The following is a 23,857-nucleotide window of genomic DNA, read 5'->3' on the forward strand; positions in this document are numbered from 1 at the left end:
AGATAGCATACATTGTATGTAGGTACAGCTATATACAGGTACATGTACAGTGTATTACTCCGAGACAGGCAAGTCTGCAGGCTGATGCCTCAGCTACCTTACCTGCCTCAGCCCTGCCTACTAACCTACAAAGCCCAACCTACACAAACGTGTTTGTAGCTACCTAGCCAACCACGTCCCCCCCGCAAGCACCGTACTAGTACCGTACATACTTCACAACAGGACATTGCACCTCGATCTCCCCCCCCTTGCTCCCGTCCAGGTCTCTTTGTTCAAGAGTGCATATTAACCTCGATCCACCGCCGCAGCAAGCCCCCAATTCAGGAAATGCTGCTGGGCGGGATCAGTACCCCCACTGATTTTCATCCGCAACCTCATAATCCATGTCATGCTGGTCATTCTTGTTCTCGTCAGGCGGCCGCTCGAGCAGTATGTGCACGTCCTTATCGTCGCTGCTGCTGCCGGCCGCACCGTCGTCTTCCGCTGACGTCTCCAGATGATGAGTGGTGGAGGTCTGGCCCGCGGCCTTCTTGGTCACGGCCCTGCCTCCCGCTACCGCGTTCGTAGTTCCCGCGACGCCAGTGCCGTTGCTCGCTCTTCCAGTGTTTGAGGCAGTGAGCTGATTGGTGTTGTTGTTTTTGCCGGCGCTGCTGGTGGTAACAGGAGTAATGGTGCTGGTGTTGGTAGTAGCTGATGCCCCTGGGTTGGTGGGGAGCGAGCCAGAGGTGCCGTTGGATGCGCCCCAGGTTAGCTCAAGATAGCCGTCAACGTCGGGAATCTCCTTGTTGTTGAGCAGGACGCTGTTGAAGAATTTCTCGGCGGTTTTTCGATCTTTGAAGGTGATCTCGGTGGCCGAAGGGGTTGATTGGATGTCTGTGAACTCACCGATGCCCTGCGGAATTAGTGAAAAAATTGTCAGCGGACGGGTATAGTTTGCCTGCGCTAATAAGGAATGCTTACAAAAAGGTACTGTCGCAGTTTCTCATCCTTTTCGGCCACGGTAAAGTCCACACCCGTGAGCACTACTTTCTTCGGTCTGTTATCGAGCGAATATGCCGCGTATGCGGCGTGGACGTTGACGCGCCCGCGCGGTGCGCCGCGGTAACCATAAGTACCGCGGGGGGTGTAGTATGGAGGCGCCCCCCGCCATCCACCGCGGCCCCTTCCGCGTCCGAACCCACCCCTTGCGGGCCAGGACGCCGGGGCATCAATGTCAGCATCAGGATCGAGTCCCATTTCTCTGGCTTCTGCTTCTAGAGCCGCCAGCTGGGCGCGGAGTGCTTCCGTCTGACTGGTTGGCTTCGACAATCTCGAATCGCTTTCGCTGCCTCCTGATACAGAACCGTTGCGCCGCGCAAGTTTTGCTTCTAGTCTCGCCTTTTCCTCCTGGCGCTTGGCGAGAAGCTCCTTTTGCCGTTTCTCAAGGTCCTGCCGTTGGCGCTCCAGCTCCTCTATCTTCTTCCTTTTCTCCTCAAAGGCCTTCTGTTTCTCCTCTTGCTTCTTCACAAAGTCCTCCATATCGATCTCGGGTTGTGTGCCTTGGTTGTCGACGTCAGCCAATGGGTAACCGTTGGCGGACTTTATCTTCATTTGCTCGGGAGAGACGCCCGATGCCGGCAGAGAGGATTCATTCTCCTTATACCAAAAGACCTTGACAAAGCGATTGTCAAAAATGACCTTTGGTGACTGATAGGCTGCATTGGCCGATGCCCAGTTGCTGAATTTGACAATGGCCAACCTCTTGTATGGCTGCATTGAAACCTCCAGAATGGTGCCAAACTGGGCGAAGAAACCCCTGACCTGATCTTCGCTGAAATTCTCTTCTGGGATATTCTCTACCACGATCGTCGATTTTGTTCTATCAAACACCGGTCCGTCTGCGGAGAATGGGGCTTTGTTGCCCTGCTTTTGGCGGTTGTTATGTCTGCCTCCCTTGTGTTTTGGTTGTTGCTGGCTAGAGTCGGGCAAGAATTGCCGCTGTCCCTGCAAAGGAGCCAGTGTATTGAATAGATCCGGCATGAGAGCGTTGTTTGGGTCGTACTCTGTTTGACGGTTAGCTGTTAAACTGGTCAAAACGGGCTTCCAGCATTCCACGACCTACCTTCGATTGCCTGGGGCTGCGGCACAGGCTGCACTGCACCGAACGGAGGGGGTGGCAGGGGAGGGTATATCGGGTCGTTGCTGTGTTCGAACATGCAGTTACTCCCACGCTGGCAATAGCCCTTCTTCTCCCAGTCGCGACACCTCGGTCTCCTCTTGCCCAAGTAGCCCGGGTCCTGGGACAGCAAATCAGGCATGGGATGGCCAGCGGCTAAGCTCATGCCAAGCAATTCTCCAATAGCCCGATTCGGATCGAAGTACCCAACCGTCTGGGGAGCAGGGCCCCCTTGGGCTGGTAACTGGCCGGCAGGGGTGAAAGGAGGTATGGATTGCGGTGCGGCCCCGAAACTGTTCGAATCGTCCACTCTAGACCCGCGACCACGGCGCAGCTGCTTGAAAGCCCTTCCGCCAAAGCTAGCATCTCTGCCACTCTGAGCGTTCGGGTCGTCCCAGTCGGTGTATCCCCGTTTCTTGGAACCGTTCTGACCGGGTGGCTGTAGATATTCCGGGGCATGGGGCATTGGGACATCATCATAGAACGAGAGCGGCGGCTGGGCAGCAGCAGAGGCGGGAGGCGGCACTTGTCTGGGAGGTGGAGGGGGGACGCCGGGAAGATATGACCGGTATGTGATTGCGTCGAAGACATCGCTCACGAAGACGGAGGAATCTGTTTTCAGGCGCCAGTGAGATCAAAGACGTCGACGAAACAAACAGCCGAGGTAGTAAGCAGAGGAGGAAAGAGCGCACCTTCTTTGAGAAAGTCTGGGATTTCCTCCTCGCAAAGTTTCCGTACATCCTTGACATCTCCATCATGGCGCAAAAGGGCCAGAACGTAGTCGGCAAGCACGTCTGCGTCGGCATCAGATCTGTTGCACCCGAAAGCAGGAACGTCAACGTCAGCAAAAGGCAGTCCCAGCGAGAAGAGCAGCAAAGCCGAGGGAGGCGCACGTATTCTCGAGGCGCTTGACGATCCATTTCTTGAGGTGAGGCGCGTGCTCCTCGGGGAACAGCATCGTCGTTCTTTTGGAAACCAAATTGGCGGTAGTCCTTTCTCTGCTTTCAAATGGTTCTATCCATGAATGTTTTGGTGGGATTGGAGATTTCCGGTGCAACGAAAAGTGTTCCTGTCGTGATATGCTCGGCGGGATGTGCTCGCATTATCTTGAACCATACATGCGTTTACCTGAAAGAATGTTGACTAGTTAGGTATTTGCATCACCATATCGTGTTCCATCGAGTCGAAGAGAGGTTGAAGGTGGAAAAGCACAGGGTAATATTACCAAAGTTACGACAACTGCATGTGACAGGCTGACATTGACCGACAAAATTCACTAATTGCTGTATTGAATGTATGGACTGTACTGTACTGTACTTTCACGTCTCAACAGGATTCATCACTGCTTCGTACCTTTTACTCCCAAACTCACTGTTAAGGTGCTCTATGATTTTGTAAACTGGGAGAAACTATACACTCTTTTATAGTCCATGGCTTGTCTATTGCCCGAATAAATGGCCTCGGTATAAGCTTACTCTCACCATTACAACTACAGAGGTATGAAGCTGGTTCCAACCTACACCTTTCGGCCATTCTAGGTAAGCGATTATAAAGTGTCAGGTTCCAGTAGTCTATAATGTACCACAGAATCTATCCAAAACCCTGTATCGCGATAGATATATGTACAGTTGCCAACACCGAGTCGCCATACGAATAATACCCCCTCTACCTAGTTACAAACAGTACTGGTACAACGGACCACAGTAATGTACAGATACATACAATACAGGTACAGTACACAACCGCCATCATTCTACCTCCTGACACCGGTTAGATCTAGATCTACTGCTCCGATTTCAAGGCACCGACAATATCCTCGTCCGACAATTGTCCCTTGTCTCTCGTCGCCTTACCAACCTTCAAGAACTCGCCATCTGTCCAGTTATCGTCTTCCGAGATGCCATGCTCTTCGGCCCACAACTGATTGTACCGGGCATACTCCTGCTCCCTGCTCTTTTCCTCCTTCTTCCTCTTCTTCCGTTCTCTCTTGCCCTCCTTCCTCCGCGGTTTACTTTGAGCTTTCGTCCTCTCTCCCTCCTCCATTTCGCTTGATCGCTCCTGCAGATTCTTCACCTCTGCCTGCTCCCGCATATCCTCGCTCTCTGCCTGCTCTCGCCAACGCCTTCTTCGTCCCTGGCCCAACTGCTCCCTAAAGTAAGCCTCGTTCTCGTCCTCGGGCTCAAACCTTTTCCCCCGCTTTGGTTTCCTCAAATCTCCAAGGATGGCGACCTCGACCGGCGACCCCGTGGCTCTCATGGTAGTGATGGCAAGGACTGTCTTGGGACAATTTTCCTCGATGTAGTGAATCTCGCTCGCCGCCGCTTGCGACCAGAGACGTATCTGGTCCAGGTCCCTGTACTCCTTTGCCAGCACCATCAGGGTGTGGGATATGGGCCTGGGCCTGCTGGGGTCCTCGCTGCGGCGCAGCTCCAGCGGGAGTTGGTACTTGCCTGTCCGCTTCCACCTGCGCACCATGGCCCAGCCGTTCCAGTGTGGCATAAGCACCTGCTCGCACGCCTCAAACGCCTGGCGCCACTCCTTGAGCTTGGCGAGCGCCTGAACGTAGTAGTTCCAGTTCTTACTGTCGAGCTCGAACCCTAGATTGCGGATCTCGGCGACAGTGTCCATGAGCCCTTGCGCGTCTCCCTCTGCGACGTACAGTCGCTGCATCGTCTTGAGCGGGTCGCTTAGGCGGAATCGCATCGCGTACGCGACCGGCTTGGATGCCTCCTCCAAATCCCCGTTGCGGAGCGCTGACGCCACCGCGTACCGCCGTGTTGTCCGCTGCACCACGACCTTCCACGTCTCCTTGACCCGGTCGTATTTTTCTTCGTAAAAATCCGCGAGCATGATGTTGTGCAGCAGCTTGATGGGGATAGCTTGGGGCGAGGAGCGCTGGGGGAACCGGGAGTTGTACAGCTCTATCAGCTGCTCTACCGTCGCATGCTCGCGCATTTGCGTCAGGATGAAGAGCACCTTGGAGTAGAGGCTGATAATAGAGCCCTCACTGTCGGGTGCGCCCTCGTCGACCCTGTCCATGGCTCTGTAAAAGTATTTCAGGACTAGTTTGAGGAAGTGCTGCCCGTCAAGCCCTTGTCTATGGTGTGGCGGGAGCTCCTGCCACCTGCCGAGGGCATCAATGACATTTCTCAAGCGAGCTGCGGACTCGGGAAATGCCATCTGTGCCATCAGCTGGTTGGTCTTCAGCACCATATCCGGTTCTCCAGCTTTCATGAAAGCCGCCATGAGGAGGATGAAGTGATCAGGGGTGGGATTGAAGACACCTTCGCGGTGGGCAAGCCTCAGGAGATGCATGGCATGTTGAGCTTGTCGGCAATACAGCAGCGCCAAGAGGAGATGACTGTATGTGTCTTGGTTGTAGATGATACCCTTAGCCGACATGATCCCCAGGAGGCGGTTGACGCCCATCAAGTTCCGCCGTTTGGCGTGATGTTCAAGGAGCTTGTTCCACAACAATGTGTAGTCGCCAGGCACCTCGCGATTCTCGGTAACGTCGACGCAGAGTTTCTCGGCCTCGGCGTACCGGTCATTCTGGCAGTATGCCTCCACCAATGCCTGAATCAGATTCAAGTTCGGTTGTAGTTGTCGCTCCTGGGCCAGCTGGAAGATTTCCAGTGTGAATTCAAGGTCACCGCGCCGGGCCGCCATGCCCATGATGGTTCCGAAAGTGGTTAGGTCGGGCTCATAGTTTTCACAAACATTGAAAAAAATCTTTAGAGCCCCTTCGTAGTCATTCACCCTTTTGTGGGCGTCGAGCAGGACGTTCCACATTACTGTATCGGGCGGCACTCCTGTCTTCTCGACAGCCTCCTCCATGACCCGACGGACCGCCTCGCAGTCACCTTTAACTGCGTAGGCTTTCATGACGGTAACGACCAACTCGGGATCCTGCTCCACCTGCCTGTTGTGATGCTTGGCGTACTCCTCAGCCAAACGCATGACCGACTTGACATCGCCCCGGCCGCTATAGAAAGTCATGAACTTCCGGTATGTCCTTTCGTCTAACCGGTCATAAACCTGGTACCAGTCCGCAAGAACTTGTTCCATCCCTCGTACGTTGTGCGGGTGGAAGACATCGATCATGGCGCGCAAGACAAATTGGGCGACACGTATCCCTGGGAGTGCCCTGTATTTCCAGTAGAGGTCGGTAACAATTCTTCTCCGACCGCGTTCCAGGTTGGAGAGGATGTAACTTTCATATGAGCGTTTATCCCCGACGCGGTCGAGAATAAACACAGCATCGGACGGCCGAAATAGGTCCAACGAGTTTCTTGCAATGTTGGCAAGAAATGCATCGACTAAACCTGTGCGATGGTGCATACTCTCTGGGTCATCCTCGAAGGACTTATACAGCTGACTCACTTTGACCGCGAAATCAGTCACCCTGGCTACCGTCGGAAATGTTCCGACCTTCCTTTCCGCCGCAGGGCCATCTGCCGATTCTGACGTCGGATATGTTTCCCAGCTCTGTTCCGGCTCCAAGCCAACGGCAGAACTGGCATCATGGGCCGCCGCAGACCCGTCGACAGACTCAGCAGCCCCTCCGGTTTCTGTCGACTCAATTGACCCAGAATTCTGAGCGACCCTCGAGTCAGTGAACGCCTCAGTCTCCTGGACCAGGGATGACCCGGCTGCTAGGTCGGTATCCTGTCTGACATTGGAGTACAGTTCCAAGGATTCAAGAACCATGCCCCATGCCGAGTTGTCGAGTCCGTAGGCAGCCAGGTAATCCAATCCTCGGGTGAATCCGCGTTCCTCTAATGCGGATCTGAAAATTGACATGGCTGCCGGCACATTCTCCAATGTGAGCTGCGCATTGATAACAGCGCAAACAACCTCTTCGGTCCACTCGTTGACCTGGTAGAGAGAGAATAGATCATTGACCCTCCACGCCTCAACCGGTCGGGATGATGCTGAAAGAGCGAGCAAAACAGGCGTCGTGAACCCGTGTTTGGCCTGGGGATCGAGATTTTTGTAATACCAGAAAATTCGATCATAATCATCGGCGCCAGCACGGTTATCAGAGTTCAGGAGCCTCCGCAACGCCTCCTCGTACCCACACTCGGGCTCTTGGTATACTTGACTGATCAGCTCGTAGGGGATTGACCCTTGGACAGCCAAGGACTCCCTGTCTCCCACAACCTCTCCAACAACCTCTCCCGACACCCCATTCCCCACCTCATCCGGCGATTCTTCTTGGCTGGGAAGCGGCTCGGCAGAACGGCCTGGGGCCGATGACGTGAAGAGTCGTGACATGAGAAGCCGCGGCCGTGAGGCCGCCTCGAGCCGCAGCGAATGAACCAAATAGGGCCTCCGAAAAAGCGCCGCAATGCCACCGGGATACAGGAAGTCGAGAAGAACAGCGGGTGCCGTCGTGGTATCCGTCGTCTTGTTCGATTTTGCAGGCATTGCGGCTGTCTTCGTTTCAAGGGGAGGCTGGCGCATGAGGGCCTGGCAGGCATCAATAAGCTCTAAGTCAGCAGCCCCATGGTGCCAGAAGGCAGTATGAAGCTGGCGACGGCTGTGCAGACGGAGCCTGGTCGAGGGAAGCACACGCTGGAGACTGCTCGGCTCAATGGTCGCTGCCGTCCTTTCCAGCATTGCGGGATATAAGCGTCATAACCCCCCTAAGCCAAACTCAAAATCTACCAAGGGAAACCGAGAAGTGCCCGAGTTGCAGTGGCATTGTCCGGGGGGAGCTCCGAAGGTGTCGCTATGTTTGACGGCGATTGAGGCGGGCGCTGGCGAAGAGAAAACGCGCGCTGGCACAGTCGAACATAATTGCCTGTCTCGTAATTAGCCCCAGAGCAGCCGTTGCGAACCCGAGTTGAGGCAGCGCAAGACCGAGAAACCAAAGGTAACACAGTCGCCAACGGACAAAGGGCCAAAGAGAAACTTGAAGCCAGCCCGTGCTGTTTTTGCAGCACCCGGCGCTGTAAATTTTAGGCGCGACCTGCGCGGTCGGCAGTGGAGCATCTGGAGCTCTTCGGAAATCGGGATGGCGCCACCTCCTGTGCCAGGTTGAAGCCGACCAGCTGCCCAACAGCTGGCAATCTCAACCACAAGAACCTGCCCGGTGGCAGAGGAGCTTGGGCCACACACAGCCTGGAAAATCACAGGGCAACATTCAACTTCCAATTGCCGTGGCCCTTGGCAGCTCTCGAGTCTCGGCGGGGTGATTATTACAAAAATTACGAGGTACAGAAAATTGTAATATCTAACCGTTAGGGACATGTAGGGATTACACAATACGATACCCACGAAATACCGTGACCCCACGGTCCAACAAACCCCCAGACGCACAAGGGGAGTTGTTGGGCTCGACGGGGCAAAGGACAGGTCGCTCAGACATCGACAATGGACATCACTAAATTTGTTGTCTCGTCAAGAGAGAAGGCATTACTCTACGGCGATTATGCTACGTACCGGTCACAGCTGTCGGGCAAGCTGCTCAACTGTCGCAAGAAGCTCAACATTGCGACCAAGAATCGAGGGAAATTTCACCCCAAGGCCCCCGTTACACCCGAGCAGATTGCTGAGAACCATGAGTATGACGTTCCGCCGGTTATCACCTCTCTCGGCCGTGAACTGACTGACAATGGATGGACGCATAGATATCTCCATCTCCAGCTACTGACCGCTGAGCGGGCCTGGGCACATGCCATGTCCATGAAGGCGTCCCACTCAGCTGACACGAAGGGACCATCCAGCAAGGCAAGATCGCACATCGTTTCAAGGTTGGAAAAGGCTGCTCGCACCTCCGAAAGGCTAGCAGAGGCTCTCTCCTCCAGCGCGAGTGGAGCTACCTCGACCGACCTCCTCGATGCTCGTGCATACGCTGCTCTCCTGAGAGGAGCGGCCCTGTTCGAGAAGCAGAGCTGGGAGGCATGCCTAAAGAGCTACGCAATATCCAGGATCATATATAGCACCCTTTCCACATCGGCCAAGGGCGACATCTTCAGAGACCTGCTTTCCGAAACCATAGACCCCTCGATCCGTTATGCCGCATACCAAGCCAAAATCCCGAGGACCCTTCCCGTCGCCACAATTGCGCGCAAGGCGTTTGCCCATGCCGACCCCGAACTGGCCGACAGCATCCGGCAGCTCAACCCTGCCGTCCTGGAACATGGCGATCTTGACGCCAGGCAGGGAGTTGAGGGCGCGCCGACTACGTTGACATGGCGAGGCAGGGAGGTCAAGATTGAGGATGCCGCCATAGCTGTTGCCTGGGCCGGTGTTGGCACATCTAGAGCTCAGCTGGCCGAAAAGCTTGCTTCCGCTGGAACGCTTCATCCAAAAGACATGGCGGCAGCATACGACGAGATCCTGGTCGCCTGCCAAGACGCCGTCGACGCAACCAAACAGGCCATTGACGAGCTCAAACGAGAGGGCGTTCCCCAGGGAGATCCAAGAATGCAAAGTCTGCAGATCACGCGGACAGCCGTAAACTACGAGATGATCAGCTGGCGCATTGGGCGCGACAGGGTACTTGTCGGCGAACACGATGGCGCAAAGTTGGAAATTGGGGCTACGCCGAGAAGGAAGAAACGAACGGATGAATCGACGGTCGACAGACGTGCGGATGAAGCGCCGGGACGGCAAATTGCGAGACTCAAGGAGAAGGCGGCCTTGTACGGCGGCATCCTGCAGAGCCTCGAGTCCATCAAGGAGCTTCCTGGCGTCGCGAACGACCAAGAGCTGTCCGGCCGGTTAGAGGCAATGTTGCAGTATTTTACCGCCCTCAAGTACGAATGTGCTTTGCCCTTCTGGGTTGATGCAGTGCCACTAACAAGGTCAATAGGTGCCTAGCTATTTCTAGATCGCATGCCATCGCAGGGAACGTGGTCAACTCGCTTGCGCTGGTCAAGCATGCTCTAGATCGGTGTGAGGCTGCCAGCCCGGTTCTGTCAAGCCAGGGCGATGAGGACGAGTCCGCACCGCGAAATATCCAAGTCACCAAGAAGGATATCGGCTTCCTGCATGGCACGTTGAGCGGCGAGCTGCAGCGGTATCGTGCCCTGGCGGAACTATTTGACTCGGCCAAGGCGACCGCTTCCCAGACGACAGGGTCAGTGAAGCCATTGTCGGCCCAGCTCTCCGACTTCCCCTCTGGCGGTGTTGACCTTGAGAACATTGTCTCCTACCCCCCGCGGCTGGAACCGCTCCCGGTAAAACCGCTTTTCCTGGACGTGGCGTGGAACTACATCGATTACCCCGATAAACGGGACCAGCCAAGCGCCAGGGACGCCGGTAAGGTTCAAGAGAAGAACGCAGAACCGGAGGCGAAGCCTCAGAAGAGAGGATGGTTTGGATTCGGAAGGTGATTCAAGTGTTCAGTAGATTATACAGCTCGGAAAAGAATAGACATGAAGCAATCTACTTGCGCCCAAGCCTCAGATTTACTCTATCCCCGTGATGCATACGTGGTCCACGCCCATAAATCACTGGGCGACGACTTACCGACTCTAACCGAGACCACTAATTGAGAGACACATGTTGCTGGTCCTGATGTCGACCCTGGACTGCATAGCCGACTCCAGTTCAAAGCAGACTTCATGGTGTTCAGGGTTGGTATAGTTTAACTTGGTAGCCTGCGACTCCCGATCGTTATGGCACAGCCAAGTATACTTGTGCTCGCGACGTCTATCCTTGGACTAATAAACAAAGGGCACTACTGTGGTGTGAGGCATACTTATCATCACATGGAACGTAGCATTCTCGGTTTTGGCCCCATTCAAGAGGAGGGAAAGGCAGGTAAGACTTCTCCCATCTAATGTCACAACGCCACGCCAACACCAAACTAATATACACACATTGAGGGGGGATTCCGATAATATTTGCTTTCGCGTTGGTGTATGCACAGATACACATGCAGCTTTATCCAGCCCCCCAATCCCATCCCTGCCCATCTTATCATCGAAAACCGTAAGATGACGCTGCCCCTGAAAGCAGCAGTTTTGATGCTCAAAACGCCATCCGCCGTCTGCATATTAAACACTAGACAAGCCTCATGAGCCTCCAAGCCACAATATACGAGTACATACAAGAATACACTGGAGGGCCGCTCCAACGCTCCAACCTAGTCAGACATGTGAGTGAAAGAAATGTAGTGGGGTATAGATGTCATGGATGCCAAGTATCTGTCTAGGCCTTGTTCTCGTCCTTCTTCTCGCCCTCAGCGCTGCTCTGGCTAGCCTCGCCGGACTCGGCCCGCGCCTTGTGCATCTTGTCGAAGAGGTTCAAGCTGGCAACCTGCAGCTCGTCCGTCTTCTCCTTGATCTCGGCCGCCGTCGCGGTGCTCTCGCCGGACTGGCACTTGACGACAAACTCCCGCAGGGAAGTGATCTTCTCGCGGATCTGATCAGCCTCGGTCTTGTCGAGCTTGTCGGCATACTCGTTGAGAGCCTTTTCGGTGTCGTTCACAACGCTGTCGGCGCGGTTCGCAGACTCGATGACGGCCTTGCGTTCCTTGTCCTGCTCGGCGTACTTCTCAGACTCCTCAACCATCTGCTGGATCTCGGACTCGGAAAGACCGGAGCCGGACGCAATCGTGATGGACTGGTCCTTGTTGGTGGCCTTGTCCTTGGCGTGGACGTGGACGATCGAGTCGGCATCAATATCGAACGTAACCTCGATTTGAGGGACACCGCGGTGAGCCGGGGGAATGCCGACGAGCTGGAAGTTGCCGAGAAGCTTGTTGTCCTTGACGAGCTCACGCTCACCCTGGTAGACCTTGATCTCGACGGCAGTCTGGAAATCAGCCGCGGTGGAGAAGACTTGGGACTTCTTAGTGGGAATGGTGGTGTTGCGGTTGATCAGGCGGGTGAAGACACCACCGAGGGTCTCGATACCAAGCGATAGAGGCGTGACATCGAGAAGAAGCAGATCCTTAACCTCGCCAGAAAGAACAGCACCCTGAATGGCGGCACCAATGGCAACAGCCTCATCAGGGTTTACGGACTTCGCGGGATCGCGGCCGAAAATGCTCTTTACGGACTCGCCGACCTTGGGCATGCGAGTCATACCACCAACAAGGATGACCTCCTGGATGTCCTTGGCCTGAAGGTTGGCATCCTTCAAGGCCTTGCGGACTGGCTCGATCGTCCTCTTAATCAGAGGCTCAACCATGGACTCGAGCTGAGCGCGGGTGAGCTTCAGGTTGATGTGCTTGGGCCCAGAAGCATCAGCAGTGATGAAAGGCAGGTTGATGTCCGTCTGGAGAGATGAAGACAGCTCGATCTTGGCCTTCTCAGCAGCCTCGCGGATTCTCTGGATGGCCATGCGATCACCGGAGAGATCGATGCCAGAATCCTTCTTGAACTGCTGAACAATGTGGCGCACGAGATGGATATCGAAATCTTCACCACCAAGGTGGGTGTCACCGTTGGTAGACTTGACTTCGAAGACGCCGTTCTGAATCTCTAGGACAGAGATATCGAAGGTACCACCGCCAAGGTCATACACGGCCACAACGCGGTCGGCCTCCTTCTCCAGACCGTAGGCAAGGGCGGCAGCAGTGGGCTCGTTGACAACACGGAGGACATTCAGACCGGCAATTTGACCAGCATCCTTGGTAGCCTGACGCTGTGAGTCGTTGAAATAAGCAGGAACGGTGACAACGGCGTTCTTGACGGGCTTGCTGAGGTAGGCCTCGGCCGTCTCCTTCATCTTCTGGAGGACGAAACCGCCGATTTGGGAAGGCGAGTACTTCTGGCCGCGGGCCTCAACCCAGGCATCGCCGTTGGAGTGCTGGACAATCTTGTAAGGAACCTCCTTGAGATCTCTCTGCACCTCAGGATCGGTGAACTTCCGGCCGATTAACCGCTTCGTGGCGAAGAGTGTGTTCTCGGGGTTGACGACGGCTTGACGCTTGGCAGCAACACCAACCAGCCGCTCACCATCTTCGGCGAATGCAACTACTGACGGTGTTGTCCGGGCGCCTTCCGCGTTTTCGATAATCCTGGGCGTCTTTCCTTCCATGATGGCAACAGCAGAGTTGGTTGTGCCTAGACAACAATCACGATAAGCACATGGCCGAGACTAACGTTGAGGCAGCTCCCACTTACCAAGATCAATGCCGATGACGGCACCTGTGACCTTCTCATCTGTTGATTGGAACCGCGCGTAGGCGGGAGCAAAGGGCTTGCGAAGCACTCCCGCCGAGCGGGACGCTGCTGTGGCTGCCCTGGGAAGCTATTTGCGTGTGGTTAGCACAGCTCTCAAAGACTGCGACTAATGCGCAAGGCGCGCCGGAAGTGAGACCTACGGCACGAGCAAACCGTGTTGGCATCATCGTGGAAAAGATCTAATAATCAGGAGGAGGAAAAGAACACCCTTGTGAATGGTGAAGAGGGGAACGCAATTAAGCCGGACGGCGGCTCGAATACGGTATTGATGAGAAGATGGAGGAAGAAGAATGGTTTGGTGGTGTGAGGTAGTTCCTCTTTTGTACGGAAGAGAGGGAAGTGAAAAAAAAAATTCAGAGCGAACATCGAAGACGTTCGAAATTTCGAAGTCAGCCACTGACCTGCTAGCGTGTGGGTCCTCGGCACGGGCCACTACTTAGAGAACCTGGAGTTGCATTCATGATGCGTTCCGGAGTGCCAAGGCCAGAGATTGAAGGAATCCACGTGACGCCGCGCTCAACCTTTGACACTTTCGAATCCGTCAAGCTCGTGTCCTTGTAAGTGTACTGTACGAATACCTTCAAAAATCACAGCAGTTTCTAAACATCGATGCGCTCACTCTCAAACCGCCGTCTCTTAAATCAGTGGTAGCGAGTGCGCAGCAAGTTACACATCTCCGCATTGCGAGAGTTCTAGTAGTCGAATTACTTCTGTGGCTGTTGGAGGAATGAACGATTGAATTCCAAATGCTATTCAACTGTATGGTATCTACGAAAAACTAACAGTGTAGGTCAGCTCGTCAGGTAAGGTATTGTACAGTACAATACGGATACCTTGTACAATACCTTGACGATTCAATGCTGAGCTCTCATTATTACGGAATACCTAGCGGCATTAGTGCAGACACCCCTGACACCGGCGCACGCCTCCCCACCATCTTGGTGGATTCTTCCGCAATCAGTGGCGGGGGGCCCTTAAGAAGAGCGCTGCCAACAAAATTCCAATGCGCGACGGCAAAAGGCAGTCATTGAGCTACTCCACCTCTAGCTAACTTTACGGACGATGACGACCATGCCTTGATGCTCCTCGTCTTTATCGACAGCACTTCACACAGCTTTTTTCTACGCACTATAGCTCTTAGCTGATCACCAAACCGACGACATCGCAGAACTGATTTCATTCCGGCGTGCTCCTAAACGGCAGTTCTAGCATATTGCGCGAAAGAAAACGAGCATTTTGGATGGTGGCATGGTATTAGCCGCTTGGCGCAGATATCGGTACCATGGCCGTCACGGGCGACGTGTAAGGCCCCTGCTTAATCACGCTACGATTCGTCTCTCGGTTTGATGGCTGACAGGACCTGTTGTGCAGCTATAACTCGACCGAGAATTTGATTCTGGCGAAGCCGCGCAGGCATTTCCGGGCCGGCGTTCGCTGGCAGTACGTCCCCATTCCCCAGCCCATTTGATGGATGCCTGTCCGCATTGGTTGCCGCAGTCCGGCATACATGCTGGTATCTAACGAGCTGTATCAGTCACTGGCAATTGCGGTCTCTGCTCGGGACTGACGGCCAGAATGTCGTCTATTTCCCAGTTGGCACCGATCAGCGAAATGTCCACGTCCAGCGCTTAAACACCAAGACGCGGGAGACCGAGAGTGTCAAGAAACTGAGCTTCATGCCCAGGTGTCTGGTAGCTCGAAAAGGCTGGGTATGCTGCGGGGGCGAGTTGGGCCAGTTCAGTGCCTTTCGAGTAGGGGAAGAGGCCGGAAGGGGAAGTGACCTGCAACCGGACGATCGCCTTCCCTTGTCCTTGGACCTCCCAGAAGCCATTTCCTCGTCCCTCGCCGAAGCCCTCTCCGACAAGAATATGGTAGTGCGGAGCAACGTCTTTGGCAAAGATCGGGTTAATTGCATTACCCTCTGGTTCCCGCCCATGCTCGGCGAAGCATGTGAAGGGGCATACGATCAGGATGTTGCAGTGCTGGCCAACAATGACAGCTCCGTCGTTGTGGTCAGCCTCCGGGACCAGGAAACTTTGGATAAGATCCAATATCCCGACTACATGAACCGCGGCGTCATATCTCCGGATGGGCGGGTTCTCATTGCCATTAGCGACGATCCCTACCTATACATACACGAGAGGAGAGAGAAGAAAGGCGAGTCGGGGATATCTTTCCGGGTTGCTGACCGACCCCTCTATGAATGGGCTCCTTGCGGTAGAATCCAGCTGAAAAGTCAAAGCAAGGATGACCGGTCTGATAGCAGGTTTGTTTTTGCCTGACGTTTCAGTCCCAATATGCAAATGTCTAATGGCCAACAGAGGAAGCTTTGCTGCCTGCTTCTCTAGCACGGGAAGATACCTTGCTGTCGGAACCCAATATGGGACTATTTCAATATTCGACACTGCGGCCTTGATCATACCCGGAGTGGATCCATTACTCATGACGTTCACCACGTCGCGACCGAATGCAGAACATGGCGCTGTGAGGGACATGGCCTTTTCTCCCGGACCTACTGACCTTCTGGCCTGGACCGAAGACCGAGGCCGCGTAGGCATTGCGGATATCCGCACAGGTTTCGACTCCCGGCAGATACTGTATCTCGACAGGGATGATGACTTCGAGCACGTGGACGTTACGGATCGAAATACGATCGATCCGCGCCTTCTGGAACGACACGATCGTGCTGAAGCTTTATTATCGAATCTTGCGGATACGCTAGAGACCCGACATGCCGGTCAGTCAGAAGGACAAGAGTCACCAGGGCGTTACAACGTTCCGCTAAGCCCGGAGGAGACTGCCGTCTTGGAGGCCATACAGGATTTCCGCAGGCGCCAGGATCAGTACAACAATTCAGGTTCGACCAGGATTGGCAGGGAAAGTAGCAGCAACAACAATGGTAATGGCGGTAGTGGCACCGGCACCAGTACGCGGTCACCTTGGGCCGAGAGAGCGACGCGCTCAGCACTGACACCGGATAGCGCCAGGCCGAGAGAGCGCACGGCAAGCGTGAACCAAGCGGTCAACGAGATCCTGGACAATATTCGCGACCAGAGAGAGCGTATCCGCGACAGTCAGGAGCGTATGCGGGCAAGAGGAGAGGATTACATCACAACTGAAAGGCGCCGGTATGCAGGCAACCCCTTTTCTGGACGTGCGAGCGGCCTGGGGATCACGGGTTCCGGGAGTAGCGAGCGCCGCGCAGTGATTTCGCGCCTCATGTCAAACACCAACCCGGCGTCCACTGGCGGCTGGGATAACGTTGAGGCTTTGTACGACGACCCCTCACCTGACAGTGGCGATCCGCCACCGGACCCCCCCGACGAGACCCAGCATCCACTCTTTCATTTCAGATCCTTTGCTGACGCGCAGCGGCGTTTGCACAGAGCGGCCTACCTTATGCGCGAGTGGGATGAGAACCCGTCGCGGCGGATCTTTGGAACATACACGCCTCATATCCGCCCTGGGCCCTACGACACCGCCGGGTTGTCGTGGAGCGAAAATGGCGACGTCCTGTTAGTCCAGCCCTGGTGTTTGCGTGTTTCATGAGAGGCTCACTTCCTTTAGGTTCGTCGGCGCCGAGAACGGCATTTACGAATTTCGTGTAAATCTATTTGAGCGGAAATTGTCGCCCAGCATCACCTTAAGTTAGGTCAAGCTCGTTCAAGCTTTCAGGTTTCGCTCTTCGGTACCGCGCTGCTACTCAACGGATTACGGGCATTGCATGAGATAGGTGCCTTGGCGTTTTGCTCAATTCGGATCGTCTACTTTATGTTACGGGTTAAGGATGTCTGAGATTGCTGACAGACACTGGCGGGTGTAACTTCTACGTAGTCGGCTGGATTATGATATTTTATTTACTCCACGGACAAAAGTCCTTTGTTCGACCGCGGTTTTACTGGACCGGCCCGGATGGACACAATGGCCGTTGAAATTGGGAATCGAGAGATGTTCAACATTCAACGTGGTTGGGCCCTCAGCTCATGGATCGTATAACCCTTGTATTAACCATTCATGTATACAAAAGCTTTTCTACCCTTTCCGCTATAGCTAAACAGCTCGTGAGCCCAGGACTCTCGATATTGAGCAGGTTGATCCACCCTTGGTATTCCTCCTCCCTTTGGATCACGAAGTCCACGAATCCCTTTCCATGCGCAACAGCCCCCTGCTTCCCAAGCTTCGGTCGAATCCCGGCGTAGTCCGGTTGCAGCTGCGTCTCATCGAGCCCAGGGAGATACTTCTTGACCTCCTCGATCGTCTGCGACAGCCGCGCCTCGTTGACGCTCAGGTCGTCGGGCGAGTCAACCCACTCAACGTCGGGTCCGAACCTGATGCGGCCCGCCAGATCCAGCGTCAGGTGCGTGCCCAGGCCGCCATGGCCCGGTTCGGGCGCCGGATAGACCAACGTGCCCACTCTCGGGCTCGAGGCTCCGTAGGAAAAGTAATTCCCTTTGGCGTAGAAGGCTTGCTTGCGCCGCTCGGGCGGCACAATCAAGTTGTGCACGGCCACGGCGCCCAAGCCGGCAGAGTTGATCAGCGTCTCGGCCGTCACCGTCGACACCTCGCCGCTGTCGGCGTCACGCACCGTCAGCTGCCATCCCGCGCTGCCGTTGTTGTTGTCGCCGAGCGGGGTGATGGCCTCGACGGCGCTACCCAGCGCGAGCGTGCCGCCCGCATCCTCGAAACGCCCCAGCAGGCAGAGCATCAGCGCGTGGCTGTCGACGATGCCCGTGGTGGGGCTCTCGAGGATAGCCATTTCCGCGCACACGGCCGGCTCCCGCCGCGCCGCCTCCTCCGGGCCGACCCAGCGCACGGGCACGTGGATCTCGTTGACGCAAAAATCGTGGATCTTCTGGAGCGCGGCGAGCTGCGCGTCGTTTTGCGCTACGATCCACTTGCCCGTCCGCCGATGAGGGATGTCGTGCGCCGCGCAGAGGGCGTACAGCTGCTCCTTGCCGCGGATGCACAGCTCCGTCTTGAGCGACCCGGCGCCGTAGTAGATGCCAGCGTGGATCACCTCGCTGTTGCGGCTTGACGTCTCGGTGCCTACGGCGCTGTGGCGCTCCAATAGGAGCGTTGTCGAGTTACTACCCGCTTTGCCGCCACGCCGGGCGAGTTGCTGGGCGATGGCGAGGCCCACGACCCCGCCGCCTATGACGGCGTGCGTAAAGTCGGCGCTAATGGGCGACTGACGCCGCAGGCACGTCTGTGAGAATAATCTAGCATTGGCATGTCGCCTGGCGGCGAATAATCGGCCCCGGGCAGGAGTCGGTTTGAATACGGAACCCCGGAAGAAGAGGGCCGGCGCAGGACAAGTGTGCATTTTGGAGAGTCAAGTGTGTGAACGGGACCTGCATTTCAGCAGAGGTCGAGATCTTTTCAGTGACCTGTTAGGTTAGTACTGGATCTTGCGGTGATTTACGCGCTATACAGTGTAGGCAGGTAACTTGGAGGTAGTGGTGGCTTGTTCACCACTGCATTTCAAAATTGAATTCCATTGGCAAAAAAGACACTGGCAGTTTCCGAGTCTCGAACTGTCGGTTGGATTCCAAGGTCTCTCCTGACTGTTTCTCTCCTGACTGGATGCCCAAAAGGAAAGACCGACTCGGGACCCCGGGCCCGGCCGTCCTGATCGGCTGATCACTGCTTCCATTCCGGCGGTTTTAGATCCCCAAGATGGAGTGCTCTTTCCCAGCAGGCAGCGCAGCCACCTGCAGAAACCGTCATAAATCAGGCTCGTGTTATCTCAGTACTCAAACCAGTATATGGGCGGTGCGGCCCCTTTGGGAATAGTGGACCTGGCCAGCCAATGGTATTTTCCCTGACCCACATACCGCACCCTCCGCCCATACTGGTCTGAGAGCATTTTCAGGATCTTGGGGGCGTTGGACTCGGCTTTCTCACCATACAATTACAACGAAACTACAATTTGAAGCAAATCTATATATATAGTTGGTATCAAATCAATTATCTTGAAAAGAGCTCTTTAGGCACACTAATGCTTCTATAGAACCTCGCATCCTTGGTGCTCTAACGGGCGCGCGCTACTTGTACGGGCGGCAGCCGACCTCCAGGAAGTACCATTTTCCACATCCTCAATGCCAACCCTCAACACCACCATGGATTGAACGTACCAAACTCGGTACAGAAGATGCCCTTGAATAGAGGAAGCTCAGTGCCAAGTTTCCTCGAGGTTGAAGTACTTGCGCGCAAGTTCGATGGGGGTCGCCGACCGACCTGGGATCGCGAGTCCAACCCCCTTCTTTACGTTTGTATATACCATTCTACAACCACAACATCGCATCGCAATTCCATTAGTATCATCAGATTCTCCCACTTCCAAAGATCCTCAGAGTGTATTTTGTTTTGCAGGGTAGGTGGTTGTAACTGAATGGTGGTCATTTGCAAATTGAGGTCACTCTGGATTTGTATGGGCGGCCGAGTCCAACCCCCCAGATCCCTTTAAAAATGCTCTCTGACCTTCTTCCCAGGCGTTCTGTGCAAAAAGTGGGTCATATGCCTAAAATGTCTAGTGCAATGTCTAGTGCGACAAATTTGTACTGTAAAATGGCTGCGGCACTGTCCAAGCCTGCACGCCTGGAAGGAAGGTCTGAGTACTGAGATAAGGCTCGTGACACATCCGGACCCGAGCCACTTGTGGATGGGCACCGCGGCAAGGCGCTAATTAGAACCCCTAAACGTGAGAAGCGTGGAAGATGAGTCGGTTGATGCACCGTTGGGTCATATATGAGATCAAGGCGCACAAACATTTGCCATGTGAGCAGAGGTATTACGAGCACTCTCAGGGCCTCATCTCATATCTAAACATGTTCTTGGGCCTGGTGACGCAGTCTGTAAGTTGAGACCCGGGGTTGCGCAAAGACAAAATTACCAGGACTAGTATTGTATCCATACTGTACTAGTATTGTACTGTATGACGGTACCTTGTACTGTACTGTACCGTGCAGGCTTTCCACAGCGGCCAAGACCCTGTGCGAAAAGACGTCACGCGCCGAGATCTCGATCGCTTGCTGAGCTGCCTTTCAAGCGGCCAACAGCTTCCATAGAGACAAAGCATCCCACCGTAACCGACGCCATCATGCACCCTGCCGAGAACCCACTTGACTTCTTCCGAGTCGCTCTACACTTAGCGGTTCTCGCTTGATCGACGGACATTGCCTCATCGGTGGAACCGCTTAGCCAGTCTCAAGCAACAGTGTGTCCACGGGTCTCTTTAATCTCATTGTGTGCTGTTCTTGCAGTTCACGGTGACTTCAGTTCCAGGCTGCAACCAAGGTACCAATTCCGGTCTTCGATTGAATTGCCCTCTACGGCTTTTCTTTCAAAATCCATCGTAGCCGTACTCGAGAAACTGCCAACTCCAAACTTCCACCCAACAGTCGCTCTCATCGGCGGGTCGCATCACGCTACATCATGTATGCCGACAATGATGCATCGAGAGGCCCAAACGGAGATGCCCCGCCATCATCGCCGCTTGGCAGGCACCCGTCAATCTCACTCCAGGCTGCCGCAACTCTCAATGCTGGTCTCCAGCGGGAATCGCCGTCTACGTCTCGAGGTATAGTTGAGCATCGATGCTTTTCAAACGATTATTGGTCGCTTTTTACTGATGATATCGGTCTTAGGTTCATCGATCAGCAGTCCGTTGTCTCCTCGGCGGGACTCATCCAGCGCTGGCCGGCGCCGCTCCCAGGTTCTGATGAACCTTCAAATCGCCGATCCCTCGGTGCCAGCGCCTGGGGAGATGGTGTCCGACAGCCAGAGCAGCAGCTACCAGACACCTGGCCATTTCCCTATCTCCAGCTCTCCTCGGCTGATACCCACCGGGATCCCGCATCACAACCGAACCCTTAGCCTGGGTGAACTGCATCAAGAATTGGAGAATGAGCAGGAGAAACAGGTCAACCGACTCCTCGCCGAAATCAGCCGGCTACAGGCCCAGCTGGAACGCCAAAACATGGGCCAGCCCGCAGCTTCGGGAAATGAGGCATCTGACCGAGCCGTGCCAGTCCCAATTGCAACATCAACTCCACAGACGCCATACGCAGGGGGCGTAGGTTCGAGTTCTCTGCCCCGGTCACCTGTATTCGCGCACCGTCATCCGCGCAGCTCCTTTGATATGGCCCGGGCCGATCTCCACCTCCGGTCCAGGACTCCGAGTCGCCATGCCTCGCCCCGGCTTCGCTCCTCCTCGATCAGCGGTGACAGCGGCGAGCCGTGGGTCCTTGGCGGCCGCGACGAGAGCGCCTTTTACCAGGCTGAGACACAAATGCTGGTCCGTGAGAATCAGATGCTTCGACATAGGATCAAAGAATTGGGTGAGTTTTCAGTCTGCCCCCCTCTGCCACCATCACCCACATCGCTCGGGCATGATCGCTAATACATGGGGACAGAGGCAAAGCTTGCTGAGTTGACCGGCAACAATACCCAATTCACTCACCCGCCGTCTCACTCTTCGCACTTGACTCATTCGACGTCCGTATCCGAAGATGATTCGGCTCAGCAGTCTTCTGATACGACGTCTTAGGCCACGATTATCAGGGCACCATTGAGCGAGCGGCGATTCTCTTATTATTTCGTTTACTGCTAAAGGAGGGCACAAATCATTATTTCTTTTCCATTGTCCCACAGATATCTGCTTTGCGATGGCGTTCCGATGGGTTAGAGGATTTTTCGCAAGATTCAAGGTGCAACAGAAGATGTTGTCCCCGAACCGGCGTTCTGGTGTTTGCGCCTCGGCATAAGGAACGGTCATGACGGTACTCGCTATGCTGCTTGCCATGGTCTCAACAAGCTGCAGCGAGGGTTAACCAAAGGCAACATATCTCAATGGTGGATGGTGGTTTCATGGGATACCTTTGCGTTGTATGATGAACAGAATACCTAGTAGCCGAACACTCAATCCTCCTCACCCCCTGGATCTCAGCATGCTTCGATTTGGCGTCATCTTGCGCCGCTTCAGTGTGAACATTCACTTACCTCTATGCAGGAGGTATGAAACAAACCGCGTTGGGGGAAACATTAGCGTGTTGAAGTCATTTTGTGGCGAAGGAGATGTGAATGACGTGGTTAGCGGCGTCAACGCTTCACGGCATACAGTGATTGCTGATCTGTGCATCGTTCACCGCGACCGACGTGCCGACCTATCCCCTCATCAACAGTTACTTACCCCTTCTTTTACGGTATCTATAGGTGGTCTCGATCGGTAGAGTCCAAAAGCATGTCCGGCTCCTCAGGTTTAGTATTGGATGGTACATCCATAAGGTACAGTACCCCAGACGAGTTGGTTTTCACATGGAACTTCAAGGTACTTGAGGAAGGCGCTAGGTATGTTAGTTCAGCCCGAATTTTGCATGCCAAAATCATCCTCTCGACTACCCCTCTTAACAGAACCTACGGCCTAGGTTCGTACATCGACAGGTCCACGTTGTTGCTGCTAGATCCAGCGGACTCTGTTTTCGTCTTGTCCTCCGCTTCCACCCAAAGAGTTCCAGAACTTACATGTTGTAAGGACCTGAAAACTGACGAAAGACCGCAGAAACTGTCTTACCATGAGCGGAATTGACGAGCGGTTTACCCGAGCCGCCAGTTCGATTTATGATCTGCTCGGGTTTTCAGCTCCAATTCCCAAAAGCTCTCAGAATCGCTGCAGAGATGCCCCAGTTCACTAGCATACAGCGGTGAGTACTAGTAGTGACAGCACATTTGCACAGTTAGGATATTCGGGTGGCCTCTTAGCTAGACCTCGAAGAACTCCAATCCATCTCTCATTTCTTTACATCGCCTGAGCTACCCCTTGTATGCGTTCTTCGAGCCCGGCTAAGTTTCACATGGCCTCTCTTTCCCCAACCTCAATCGTCACGTTCACATTTCGTCAGCTCCATATCTATCGATCCGCCAAGTGCTACGGATTCTCGGCCGTCTACCTTTGTAGGTCGGTTACACATTGACTTCTTGATGTCATGCGATATGTCCCAACCGAATCAACATTCGACAGAGTTCCAATGCTAAGCCTACAAGGAAAATGGCCAGCCTAGACATGCTGTGAGTGGCAAATGATAGGGCCTCGTTGATCAGGTATATACACAGCCCTACGCTCTACATTGCCTATTAGGCGAGGCATACGCGGGAGGTATTGTACTGTATGTACTGTACCTCCTAAGGTTGTACAATACTTGATGGAATGGTGTTCCCCGGAAACTGGCATTCGATGCTGGGGCTCATACATGGATTGCCGCGTTCTGTATAATGGATGTGTTACAATGGCAAGTGAATGTTCAAAACCCTCTCTGGTCCTTGCGTATTAGGTGAATGCTAGCAATCAATGCACAGCTTGCAGCTGACGGGGGTCATGAGGACTTGGCGGGGGGTCATGGGTAAACACCGGGGGTTGAACTAGGGGTTATAACCCCCAGCTATATGGATCCTACAGGGATAAAGTACTATACAAACCTGAATTGGATATGTTGGGCATATATTGAAGATATAGTTAAGGAAAAATGGTTATGTTAATTGCTTTTAGAAAGCATATGCT

The 23,857-nt window shown here is 54.4% G+C and overlaps 7 protein-coding genes across 7 annotated transcripts; 3 read left to right on the forward strand and 4 right to left on the reverse strand.

Annotated features, from left to right (window-relative positions):
- Positions 1 to 18: 18 nt before the first annotated feature.
- N656DRAFT_782320 (uncharacterized protein) lies at positions 19 to 3,355 on the reverse strand. The gene is made up of 5 exons (XM_064815741.1): positions 3,049 to 3,355; positions 2,848 to 2,966; positions 2,102 to 2,767; positions 961 to 2,042; positions 19 to 892 (listed from the first exon to the last, which is right to left on the reverse strand). Exons 1-5 carry the CDS (start codon positions 3,111 to 3,113, stop codon positions 344 to 346), a joined length of 2,481 nt encoding a protein of 826 aa, XP_064667458.1. The 5' UTR covers positions 3,114 to 3,355; the 3' UTR covers positions 19 to 343.
- Positions 3,356 to 4,369: 1,014 nt separating this feature from the next.
- Positions 4,370 to 7,777, reverse strand: N656DRAFT_682301 (uncharacterized protein; the record flags this gene model as incomplete). The annotated part of the gene is made up of 1 exon (XM_064810574.1): positions 4,370 to 7,777. A coding segment is annotated over one exon (3,408 nt), but the record flags the coding sequence as incomplete, so codon positions are not given.
- Positions 7,778 to 8,329: 552 nt separating this feature from the next.
- N656DRAFT_782322 (uncharacterized protein) lies at positions 8,330 to 10,563 on the forward strand. Its single transcript, XM_064815742.1, has 3 exons — positions 8,330 to 8,724; positions 8,791 to 9,921; positions 9,978 to 10,563. The coding sequence occupies exons 1-3, from the start codon at positions 8,534 to 8,536 to the stop codon at positions 10,498 to 10,500; spliced, it is 1,845 nt and encodes a 614-aa protein (XP_064667460.1). The 5' UTR covers positions 8,330 to 8,533; the 3' UTR covers positions 10,501 to 10,563.
- Positions 10,564 to 10,880: 317 nt separating this feature from the next.
- N656DRAFT_847334 (hsp70-like protein) lies at positions 10,881 to 13,483 on the reverse strand. Its single transcript, XM_064819265.1, has 3 exons — positions 13,443 to 13,483; positions 13,243 to 13,369; positions 10,881 to 13,182 (listed from the first exon to the last, which is right to left on the reverse strand). The coding sequence occupies exons 1-3, from the start codon at positions 13,467 to 13,469 to the stop codon at positions 11,321 to 11,323; spliced, it is 2,016 nt and encodes a 671-aa protein (XP_064667461.1). The 5' UTR covers positions 13,470 to 13,483; the 3' UTR covers positions 10,881 to 11,320.
- Positions 13,484 to 14,584: 1,101 nt separating this feature from the next.
- N656DRAFT_800472 (uncharacterized protein) lies at positions 14,585 to 16,954 on the forward strand (the record flags this gene model as incomplete). The annotated part of the gene is made up of 5 exons (XM_064818016.1): positions 14,585 to 14,604; positions 14,674 to 14,742; positions 14,837 to 15,568; positions 15,624 to 16,817; positions 16,870 to 16,954. 5 exons carry the CDS (start codon positions 14,585 to 14,587, stop codon positions 16,952 to 16,954), a joined length of 2,100 nt encoding a protein of 699 aa, XP_064667462.1.
- Positions 16,955 to 17,288: 334 nt separating this feature from the next.
- Positions 17,289 to 18,958, reverse strand: N656DRAFT_782325 (FAD dependent oxidoreductase). Its single transcript, XM_064815743.1, has one exon. It carries the CDS (start codon positions 18,623 to 18,625, stop codon positions 17,315 to 17,317), a length of 1,311 nt encoding a protein of 436 aa, XP_064667463.1. The 5' UTR covers positions 18,626 to 18,958; the 3' UTR covers positions 17,289 to 17,314.
- A 1,680-nt stretch (positions 18,959 to 20,638) lies between these two features.
- On the forward strand, positions 20,639 to 22,020 carry N656DRAFT_307550 (uncharacterized protein). Its single transcript, XM_064809188.1, has 3 exons — positions 20,639 to 20,881; positions 20,949 to 21,641; positions 21,717 to 22,020. The coding sequence occupies exons 1-3, from the start codon at positions 20,737 to 20,739 to the stop codon at positions 21,848 to 21,850; spliced, it is 972 nt and encodes a 323-aa protein (XP_064667464.1). The 5' UTR covers positions 20,639 to 20,736; the 3' UTR covers positions 21,851 to 22,020.
- The last annotated feature ends 1,837 nt before the right edge of the window (positions 22,021 to 23,857 follow it).

The sequence above is a fragment of the Canariomyces notabilis genome (assembly GCF_033297395.1).
Source record: "Canariomyces notabilis strain CBS 508.74 unplaced genomic scaffold N656scaffold_22, whole genome shotgun sequence".
In the NCBI taxonomy this organism is placed as follows: domain Eukaryota; kingdom Fungi; phylum Ascomycota; class Sordariomycetes; order Sordariales; family Chaetomiaceae; genus Canariomyces; species Canariomyces notabilis.

What these genes read in the sequence shown, in the direction of transcription:
- N656DRAFT_782320 (XM_064815741.1), bottom strand. Translation starts at nt 3,113, where the DNA reads ATGCTGTTCCCCGAGGAGCACGCGCCTCACCTCAAGAAATGGATCGTC. An exon ending in GTCAAGCGCCTCGAGAATAC is followed by an intron (nt 2,967 to 3,048) that starts GTGCGCCTCCCT and finishes CGGGTGCAACAG; the next exon opens with ATCTGATGCCGACGCAGACG. An exon ending in CCCAGACTTTCTCAAAGAAG is followed by an intron (nt 2,768 to 2,847) that starts GTGCGCTCTTTC and finishes GCCTGAAAACAG; the next exon opens with ATTCCTCCGTCTTCGTGAGC.
- N656DRAFT_307550 (XM_064809188.1), top strand. Translation starts at nt 20,737, where the DNA reads ATGTATGCCGACAATGATGCATCGAGAGGCCCAAACGGAGATGCCCCG. An exon ending in ATCGCCGTCTACGTCTCGAG is followed by an intron (nt 20,882 to 20,948) that starts GTATAGTTGAGC and finishes TATCGGTCTTAG; the next exon opens with GTTCATCGATCAGCAGTCCG. An exon ending in ACATAGGATCAAAGAATTGG is followed by an intron (nt 21,642 to 21,716) that starts GTGAGTTTTCAG and finishes ACATGGGGACAG; the next exon opens with AGGCAAAGCTTGCTGAGTTG.
- N656DRAFT_847334 (XM_064819265.1), bottom strand. Translation starts at nt 13,469, where the DNA reads ATGATGCCAACACGGTTTGCTCGTGCC. An exon ending in CAACACGGTTTGCTCGTGCC is followed by an intron (nt 13,370 to 13,442) that starts GTAGGTCTCACT and finishes ACACGCAAATAG; the next exon opens with CTTCCCAGGGCAGCCACAGC. An exon ending in CGTCATCGGCATTGATCTTG is followed by an intron (nt 13,183 to 13,242) that starts GTAAGTGGGAGC and finishes ATTGTTGTCTAG; the next exon opens with GCACAACCAACTCTGCTGTT.
- N656DRAFT_782322 (XM_064815742.1), top strand. Translation starts at nt 8,534, where the DNA reads ATGGACATCACTAAATTTGTTGTCTCGTCAAGAGAGAAGGCATTACTC. An exon ending in CAGATTGCTGAGAACCATGA is followed by an intron (nt 8,725 to 8,790) that starts GTATGACGTTCC and finishes ATGGACGCATAG; the next exon opens with ATATCTCCATCTCCAGCTAC. An exon ending in CAGTATTTTACCGCCCTCAA is followed by an intron (nt 9,922 to 9,977) that starts GTACGAATGTGC and finishes CAAGGTCAATAG; the next exon opens with GTGCCTAGCTATTTCTAGAT.
- N656DRAFT_782325 (XM_064815743.1), bottom strand. Translation starts at nt 18,625, where the DNA reads ATGCACACTTGTCCTGCGCCGGCCCTCTTCTTCCGGGGTTCCGTATTC.